The 10,546-nt window shown below is 42.3% G+C and overlaps 1 protein-coding gene across 1 annotated transcript in view; it reads left to right on the top strand.

Annotated features, from left to right (window-relative positions):
• Positions 1–9,939, top strand: part of LOC141993447 (pinopsin-like) — a 140,967-nt gene extending 131,028 nt beyond the window's left edge. Inside the window, exon 4 of the mRNA XM_074962990.1 lies at positions 9,644–9,939. Within this exon, the coding sequence (XP_074819091.1) occupies positions 9,644–9,907 (264 nt within the window). The 3' untranslated portion in view covers positions 9,908–9,939. The remainder of the gene's footprint in view (positions 1–9,643) is intronic.
• Positions 9,940–10,546: the final 607 nt, after the last annotated feature.

Below are 10,546 nucleotides of genomic sequence, written 5' to 3' on the forward strand. Positions count from 1 at the left end.
TGACCTGCAAAGATAGAAGAGGAGATTTGAAAGGATTTCTCCCCATTGCAGCTGGACGTCAGATCCATGTCACTTTGGAGTGTCATCTCTGGCTGTGAGGAGTCTCACCCGGACATTGGGCAGGGTCAGAGACTGGGATCCTCTGCTGGGATCCAAGTTGACCAAACGCCATCTATATCAGACTCTGCCGCAGGGCACCAGCATAGATGCCCACCTGCTGTTTGCATGCCCACAACAGGCAAGTCCATTTGTAATGCTGTACTTGCTGCTGTGTATTTGTAAGAGGTTTTTGTTTTTTTTCCCTCCGTTTAAAAAAAAACACACACCCCAGAAAACACCTCTTGGGGAGGAAAAGGCCACTGCTACTTGGCAACACCCAGCCAGAGCAGCCTGTACAACTAACACTGTGTAGAAGCTTGGGCTATCGAGTGTTCACATTTGCTTTTCTTCAAAGAGCAATATGGCTGCAGCCATAGTAGTTTCGTGCACACGTATTTAAGCTACCCAGTCTCTCCCTGCAGCACTACAGCTATACTGGGGACAGGAGGGCATTACAGCAATACAGAAACAAATATCACTACTTAAGCCATTAATTTCCAAATTATCCACTGCCCAATCCTTTTTCTACCAAACTCAAGGTAAGATATTTGGCTGCCGGTAAGGAGAATGCAGCACTGGGGAGTGAGGGGGAGAGGTGCCATATTGCTCACCTTGTGCTCCTGCAGTTCTGAAGTGTCGTGTAACAGACAGGACCCAGGTATAAGACAGAACAACCTGAAGGCTGTTCTACCCTGCAGCAGATACCAGTGACCACTAGGCACCAGTATAGTAACCTAGAGATCAACTGGTTACACAGGACCAAGCCTCATTCCCTTTGTTCTGGCCACACCCCCATGCCAGCAGGAAGTGGTATGGCTGCACTGGCTCTAAACCACTGGAAGATTCCAAATACTAGGGTGATCCTGCTTCAAAGCTATTTTGCTCAAATGATAGAGCATAATGTAACCCCAATGCAGTGGCAAATCTAGGCTAAATTTGTGGCCTAAGCCAATTCCTTCCTTTCCAGTTTTCACTGGCAGAATGGAGGTGTTAGCACACAGTGCATCAGTGTCAGTAACAAAACTACAGAGAAAAGTCCTAAGGAGGTACTTTTGAGGGCCAAATTGATGCATGGGAACATGGACCAAAGTCCTGAAAATGTTATAAAGGGCACATTTGGATTCAGAAGGAAGTAGTGAATGGCACTAAACCCATGACATTCACTGTTTGGGCACTGTGTGTAGATGAAACAGAAAACTGATACTGTATCAAAACTGCACAAGTTGGTTATTGCAAAGATAACTGGGAAAGTAAAAAAAAAAAATACATTCTCTGTTTCTGGAAAGAAACAAGGGATATGAATCCTGGAATAATTCCACATGCACCCCTCCCCTTGACTTTGTAATAGAGGAAAGAAACTACTGCAAAAAAGTTCACTATTTTAAGACCCTTTGTATTATAGCGTACAGCTGGCTGAAAGTTTTTCCATCAAAACTGACAGAAAATGCCATTTTCATCTCAATCAAAGCATATTTTGAAAAACTGTATTTTGTCCAACATTCCCACAGAAAACAAATATATTTTGGAATAGAAAAGTTTTCAGTTTCAGGAAATTTTTGTTTTGGAAAATTTCAGAGTTGTGTTTTGGATCTAATTGTCAGTTTCCTGACATGTGGGTAGTAGTGCATAAGATGCACTACTAGGATGTGCTGCTGCCAGTGACATGTCCTATTATTGCACAATATAATAGCTGAAATATTCCATTATATTTATTTTCCTTTTAAAAATCCATTAAAGGCAGCTGCTAATGAGTGTGAATCAAACATTACTCTTTTTAGATCAATGGTCTCCTGTTTGCGTTGTAATGAAACAGTTTGGTGTTCCAAGGTTTGCCAGATCTATTGTAAAGCAGGGCACTTTGAAAGTTTAGCCAGCTCCAGGTAGCCCTTCGCCAGCAGGCCTGGATACAGTCAGTAAGCCTCCTTGCTCTTCTTTACTGCTACACGACCAATTTTCACTCTGGAGCTCCTAAGTGAGGCACACACATTGTGTGTGTAAACACTCAATTGGGCCTTTAGATGTCCAAATGTCGGATTTTGGGTAAATTAATTTAGGTGGTCAAGTTTGAAATTCAAGCCCAGAGATTTCAGCCAAGATATTCAAACTTGATTGCCTTAAATTAGGAACCTAAAGAAGTGGCCTAATTTTAGAGTGGCTCAGCACCAGCACCTCCTACTTCAGTATTTAATTAAACAATTTCAGTAACCTGGAACATTCCTCCAACAACTTTTCTTCAGTGTATTCCTGGCAGAACAGTACAAATGACTGATTTGTACTCACATGGCAGATGCAATCTCTGAAAAACCTGAGGTAAAACCACCCTTTAAGACAAAGGCATCCAATAGCTGACAGTTGAAGTCAGCAACGATCAAACTTGAGATAATGTGAAAATCGCTAACAGCACTGGTACTCAACCATGAGAATGGATTGCTAAGGGATGTGCTAAATTGTCCATCACCTGGAGTCTTTAAATCAGTGGTGTGAAACTCACAGCCTGTGGGCATAATTATGTGACTTGCATTATATACTTGTGTTCTACAGAATCTTAGCTTTCATTTAAAAAAAAAATTTCTAGCCTTCACAGCTGCAGAGATAACCTTCCAACAATGAACTGAGTGTAAACAGATGTCATAATGTTTGTTCAAATCTGCACACAGCCTGAAACAGTGACTCTGGGGTGCAGAGTCCATGTCCCCTCCAAATCTCCTTGGAGCCAGACCTCTAAAGCCCAATGACACTTCAGTTTCAACATTAACTATCCCTCTGTGGATTTTTTTTGTGCCACATGGAACAGAAAAGGGAGGGGCCTTAAGGGGGAGGAAACTGGGAGTTGCTGCAGGGAAGGACAGAAAAGACTCAGTGTCTACACTTACAAGCTTACAGCAGCACAGCTGTACCGATACAGCTGTGCCACTGTAAGAGCGCTCGTGTAGCCACGTTATGCTGATGGAAGAGAGCTCTCCTGTCGACATAATAGAACGAGCTCAACGAACGGCAGAAGCTATGGTGGCAGGAGAGCATGTCCCACTGACGTAACACTGTGCACATGAGCGCTTATGCCAGCAAAACTTGTGTCGCTCAGGGGAGTGTTTTTTCACACTGCTGAGCAACAAAAGGTTTTGCTAACATAAGTGCTTGTTAGACCTGGCCAAAGACTGAGAAAAAGGAGAGAGGAGGGAAGGAAGGGAGAGAGAGAGAGAAAGACAAATGTGCTAGGTGTGGGGGGAAAACAAAAACCAAACAAGTTTTAATGACAAAGTGCGCTGGTGGGAACCGTGCTTCGTCGGTGGGAGTGGTGCTCCCAGTGACGAAGCCACCGCTCCTCATTGGGGGTGGTTGTTTTTTCGCCGGGAGAGAGCTCTCTCCCAGTGACAAAGGGCAGCTACACAGTCCTAATTATGAAAGGTGTAGCTACATATTGCCTGTCTTGTGAAATTTGCTTCCTTCCCAGAGCTCTAGCCAAGATTGTAGGGAAGAACCTTATGTTTACACTTAAGTTTCACTAGCATAACTATGTCAGTAAGGGGTGTTATTTTCTGACAACAGAGCTATGCCAGTCAAAGCCACAGTGAGGATGCAGTTGTACCTGTATAAGGCACTTCATGACACTATAGCTTTTTTTGCTGAACTGGAATAAGCTAAACTGCCTGTACTAGGGGGTTGATGCTTTTGCCTACAAAGTCTTAGATTTGGGTCACATTTTTTAGCCTATTTTTGCATCCTTACAGGCCTGGGTTTATTAGTTATTAAAGAAAGCAGAGACACTGCTCTTCTGTGACTCGAGCAGCTGGGATCCTAAGCAGGGCCTTGGTTTGAGCTTGGCTCAGATCCTGGGACTCACTTCTAGCCAGGGTTTGGGGAACACTGCACATCTGCCCCTCTACAGGAATAAGAATGGCCTTGGACATTTCCATGAAGCTGTATTTATTAGTCCAATTTCTTTCCCCTAGTCACGGATCTTAATTTTGCACACCTGTATGTGCATGGACCGGTTTCTGAAGAGTGTGCTGACATGCCCTAAACTGTCCCTTGTAAACACCTGTTAAAGAGAAGCTTCCCTTAAACAGTTGTACAAATATAAGTGTAGCTTATATGCCTCTTTCCAGAAAGACAGAGGGGCTGCAAGCTTATTCAAATCCACTTGATTAGGAATTCAGTAGAATGTACAAAGATAGTATTTCACTATTCACCAAGCTGTCATCTTGCCCTGTTGTCATCTACTTTCCATTATTCTTTGAGAAATTCAAAGATAAAAGGCTGCAGAGGTGTCACTCTGATGTAACTGGTCTTTTCTGCAGAAAAGGAATTGGAGTGTTCCTGGCATTGACAAAAATCTTAGATTGAAAATACCATCCTTATTCAAGAGAAATCCACCAGGGGTAGCTTTTCAGAGACACTCAGATTCACGAAGTGTGATGGTTACATAGGAACACATGGTAGGAATTGCAATGCCAGAACACGTGTTCATCTAGTCCCATGTCCTGTCTCTGACAGTGGCCAGAACCAGCTGCTTCAGGAGAAGATCCAAGAAACCCCCAACATGGACAACTATGGAATAACCTGCCCATAAGGAAAGTTTCTTCCAACCCCCCCATCAGTTAGTGATTGGCCCATGCTCTGAAGCATGACGGTTTCCTCTCTTAAACCCCATTATCCCATCCAATCTAACTGGAGATGTGGATTATAAAAACATAAGTCTCTAATCCTTTTCTGAACCCTGCTAAACTCTGAGCCTCAATAGCAGTTTGAGGCACTAAGCTCCACTGGTCAATGCCTAGAATAATACAATTTACCTTTTTTAAATTGTGTTGCTTTTTAAGGCCATTTAATGTCTCTGAACCCTTTCTAGTTCTGCTATAACTTTAAGAGAATGTCCTGAACTGTATAAATTATTCCCAATGAGGGTATGCCATCAGTTCCAAGAATGGCATTAAATATTTTCAGTACTAAGTTCTGTCCCATGACCTACACACCCACAACTCAATTTATCATCTGCGTTGAACAGGCTGTCATTGACCTGTCCACAGTGACAGCCATGCCTCCACCCCTTCTCCCTGCAGTGGTCATAGTTATTTAGAATCCAGCAGTGTGCATGAGTAGTTCAAAGAATTCCATTCTATGTGCATTTGTCAGAGATGACTTTTTCAGCACTAGCATAATACCCACTCACCCAGCTTTGATAACTCCCCCTGAAGTTTCTCAAGGCCAGCTCTAGCTGCAGTAAGAAGTGACTGCGTCTTATGCAAGTTTTGCCACCTCGTTATTCATCCCCCTTTTCGGATTAAATAATGCTGGTACAAGTGCAGAGCCTTTGTGGCACCCTACTATTAACTTTAGTCCTGCTGAAAGTTGACCATTTATTTCTACTCTGATTTCTCTGAGCTAATTTCTAATCTATTACAGTATTTTACCTCTCACCCCATGACTACTTCGTTTCTTGAAGAGCCCCGTCGGGGACTTATAGCAGGAGATTTTCAAAGGCCACTGAAGGCAGCTAAGCACCCGATTTCCATTGACTTTCAATGAAAGTTTGGGGCCTAAATTGCTTGGAAAAATCTCCCTCATTAATTATATTCATTGGTTCTCCTTTAAATATGACAACAAAATCACAGACAAAAAAGTATAGTAGGTTAGAAGGCATGATTGTCTTTTACTTAAGGGAAAAAAAATAATCACACCATGGTTATCTCTATGTGATCATTTCAATCAAGTTATCTGATACTGAGGTAGACTTACTGCTCTGTAATTTCTAGAATCACTTCTAAGATTTTCAAAACGCATAACTATGGCATTTTCTCCTTACCAGTGTTCTGGTACAGTAGTTGATTTTTAAATGATGGATTGTACATTCTCTTAGATGCTCAGCCATTTCATTCTTAAAATTCCTTTGGAACTCTTAGATGTACAGTGGAAATACGAAGAGATTCAGTCCAGTTTTAGAAGGTTTTTTATTTGTATCCCCATAACACCTAGGAGTCATGGATGAGGACTCCCTAGTACTAAGCACTGTACAAACAGAACAAAATGTGGTCCCTATCTTATAGGGCTTACAGTACAAGTAGAAGATAAGAACCATACTCCCTATACTTGATGGGAAATGCTGCAGGAACCAGTAATACCTCCAAAAAAGTAGAAGGAATTGTCCCACTATATACTGGTCCTGGTGACTTGTTGTTCTTTATTCATCAATTTGTTTCACCACCTCCTCTTTTGACACCTTAATCTCCGACAGTGCTTCATCTACTATCTGAAAAAAGAAAGCATCTCCCCATTATCCTCTGCAGTGGAGACTAATACAAAGAAGTCATTTAGCTTCTCTAACATCCTTAAACTCTTCAGTTATTCCCTTTATTCACCACAGATTCTTGCACTAGCTTCAAGGTGGATGACCTGTAGTCATAACAGCTGAAAATACATAATTTAATTTGAATAAGTTACAAGTCTTAAGAACCAGAGTGGAGAGGTTAATTGTGAAAAATCTAGAGATGACAGTTATTTCTGTCACAGGGTCCATCCCCACCAAGACACCCTCAAATGGCTGACCTGGTGCAACATGTGCATCCAGCCTCAGTTTCCCCTTCTTCAGTCCCAAGGGGCAACTGAGTTGCCCCTCCTTTCCCCACAGACAAGACCAACAGCCATCTCACCCACCCAGGAAAGGAAAGCAGTTCTTCTCACAGTCTAACAGGACCTCTGTTTTAGCGCATCGTTTATTAATGTGTGCCTCAACTCCCAGGTCCCTCAAACTGAAACAGTTCACAAACCCTAAAGTTAAAGAGGCAGCAGTTCACCAAGTCTGTTGTCCCTGTGCCTGTCCTAACACACACGCACACGCCTCCAAATCATCTAGTTACCTGAAACAACAATCCCTACTCCATGACTCCTGCACCCCTACTCCAGGACCTCCACCCCACTGACCAGTCTCCAAATTTCTTACAACTCTTCCATGGCAACTCTGACCTCAGGGCTCCTGCAGTGTTCTGTTCCCCAGGCCTCCTTCACCCCTACTAAGCTCCTCCAGAATCATCCTCTGCCCCGGCTGAAACACATATTCCCCTTTACCTAAGAGATGCCTCATAAGACTTCCAGTTGGTGGAGTTCCCCAGCTCCGGTCAGTCCTGAACTATCAACTCTGCCCAATTCTTCCTCTGGGCCAGATCTTCTTCCCCTCCAAGAAACTCCCAACTTGTACTCTCTTAGGGGAAATCAAGAGAAGCTCATACAGCTTGCTCCAGAGAACTCTCACCTCCAGCTTCCTGCCTCTTCTTCCTCCTTGTCCTAACACAGTTTAGGTTTTCAGACACCTGGTACCTTCTTTCAGGCAGCTAATTAGCCACAGGTGAGCTGGACCAACTCTCTTAAATGGGCCAATCACCCTGTGACAGTTGCAATGCACCATTCCACCCTGTCCCCCACCTTGGTGGTGGGGGAGAAGAAGAAGAAGAAGAAGAAGAAGAAGAAGACAACAACAACAGGAAATATTCCACAGTGAAGCAACTGAGAGTTTTTCAGTGCACGTAAGGGTAATTTACTATTTCAGAATTCACTCATCTCTAGTTTATAGGGAGCAGACTTTGGAGTGCTATTAGTAGGGATTACTATAGAAACTGCGGAGAAGGCCAGCATTTGGAGCTGACCTCTGTAATGCAGCATGAAAACACTCTGATGAAAAATGGCTCTTTTGACCAAATGAAAATTCTCCAACAAAATTTTCCTGTTGGTTGAAACTGATTTTTTTTAAATGAAAACCAGAATTTCATAGAGAACTACAGACTTTAAAAAATCCCATTAAAATGATCATTTTCCAACAATCTGGTGCTATGTTTTGAGTAATTGTTTGTTTAATTAATAGGTACTAACTGCCTCAGCTCTCACTTCATAGACACATTCTAATCTCCCATGCACTCCATTTTTTGCCGAACATCTGAAAAATCCACTCCATAACGGATGCTTGATTAACAAAAAGTCTGTCTGGAAGGCTTAACTCCAGCAACCTACCTAATTTCCTTTTTATTCCCCCAATAAGATTCAGTTAGACAGACAATCTTGCTCTGATGTTCAGTTAACTGAAGCCCCACCATATTTTCAATAAACCAGCCACAGGCTAGTACAATTGATTTGCCAATACCATTAGCAGATTCTGGCAGCCTTTTAGACCATGGTTGAATTAATGCATTTTGCTTATGATTACATAGTCATTATAATAAAGCCTACTAAGCTAGTAGCCATGAGTTCTCCCATCTGAGGAATACAGCTCTTTAGTCAGGAGTGGATGAAATGAATTAGGTTGTAATAGGCAGATAGACAGTACAGAAATTCCTACATGCCTTTAGATTATTACACTGCACAAGCCTACTGGAGTGGACTGTCTCACTCAACATGATCGCTCTTCCTCAGACTTGTAATTAAATAGATGATGAACATTTCTGAAAAAAATGAAGGCTTTTACAACTAACAAAACCTTAATGGGACAACGGGACATTGTAATTTAAAGGTCTTTGTGAGGTAAAACAATGGAATAGTCTGTATAGTCAGCAAAGGAATGAGTTGTAGTAATCTCCTTCCGTACTTCAACCCCTCAACTGCAGCAACTCCAGCTTTGATGCCCCTTTCTGCATCCTCCCCTGCACCTTTTCCCATGCATATGTGTGGAGCATGTATGACCTGATGACCTCAAGGCCCCTTGCAGCCCTTCATTTCTATGATTCTATGTTGGCCAAGCCACTTCCCTCTCCTTATTTAAACTCCTCCTTGTAAATCACTTCTGCTGTTTGTCAACAAGAAAATAGTGAACCGTGCAAAATATCAGTTATATTTAATAGAAACCCATTGTGTGCAAATTCCCTATCAAAGTCATGGCATGATCTTGGTCTTATCTTTGTTCCTCCCTTGCCTTCTGCCATGTTTCTCACCCTCCTGTTGCATTACTTCTGAAACTAAATTGGAAGCTCTTTGAATAGGGACTCTATCTTTCTATAAATAACTAAGAGCCTAGAACACTACAGAGCTCTGGAAGAGAGGATACTCCAAACAATCTAGCTGTGCACATAGATGGCCTAAGTTAAGCATTTTCTTTACTTGCTTCCCTTATCCACCCTCTTCTGATCCTTCGTATTGCTTATACTCACTACTGCATCATGGCTTAGTTGATCCTACAACATCTTGCACACAACCGACGGTTGCACTTGTGCAGAACCCATGGTGTCTGGGGGTTTTGTATAGGCACAGCAGTCCACCTGCATGCTGGGATGGGTGCCCTAGATTGTAAACTGTTCAAGGTAATAAATGGTTTTGTACAATCCCTAGCATAATAGGGTCCTGATCTCAGCTGGGGCCTCTGATGGCTACTGTAAAAAAAAAAAGAGAAAGAAAGACCACCAAGTTGAATCACACCCACCCAATGTGTTTTTCATTATTGTTCTAGGAAATTAAGTGCTGTACCCAAAGGAGGGCCCAGGAGTACCATTGGGTGAAATGTTTTACACAGAATAGGATGGTGTGAGTAAATAATATTCTCATTCATTGTTTATGTTTTGTGTCTTAGTTTTACAGGTGCTTTTGTGCACTTCTGAAATGCGATAAGACATCTCCTACCACCAGCAACAAGTTTTCTTCAAAGTCCACCCGAGTGTGCCGCACTACACCAAGGGTGCAGGACAACAACTTCACATTTGTTGCTGCATCTGCAGGACCACCATGCTCAGAACAGCAGGAGGCCACTGTTAGCTTGCAGAATCCAGAGCCAGCCATGGACAATGGCCCCAGGGCAAAACGAGAAGTGCTACTTGTAGCTCACTATAGCGCTTAATCAAGGCAAACACAGACTTATACACATGATTTGGGGGGTGTTGGTGGACAGGAGAAACAACTGTCAACTGGTTTTGTTTAAATCCGTAGGTAAGGATGGACACAAAGCTTAGTGTAATAAGCTGAGGTCATAGTGTTGCACCTGCTGAAAATTTGCCTACCACTTAAAGTGATGTATGTTCAATCCACCAACAAGCTGTTGCTGTCATTCCTGAAGATCCTGGTAAATGGAATTTCAGAATCTTTGGGTGGGGGGGTTAATTAAACAAGGGTCTCCTCTTAAAATGTGTGTGTGTTGAGGGGTAAATTAAAAAACCCACAACACTTAAAGACATTCTAAAGATTTTTGTTATGCTAGAAAGAGGTCTGATGCCTCTTATTGTACCCATTATAAGTGTCAGGTGTTCCATCCTGGAATTTGTCAGAATATTTCATCACTGAATAGAAGCCCAGCAAATGAGTAACTTATTCTCCACTGGCATGCAACATCAGCAGTATTACAGAGCTTGTCCTTTTCTCAAATTATGTAAATACATGCTTTGGATTATACTGTATCTTAAACTCATTTAACTCTTCAGTACAAGCCTGCATACATTATAATAAATTTTTAATATCTTGAGCCACTCAGAAATTAAGCTAT

The sequence above is a fragment of the Natator depressus genome, chromosome 9 (genome assembly GCF_965152275.1).
Source record: "Natator depressus isolate rNatDep1 chromosome 9, rNatDep2.hap1, whole genome shotgun sequence".
NCBI classification, from domain to species: Eukaryota; Metazoa; Chordata; order Testudines; family Cheloniidae; genus Natator; species Natator depressus.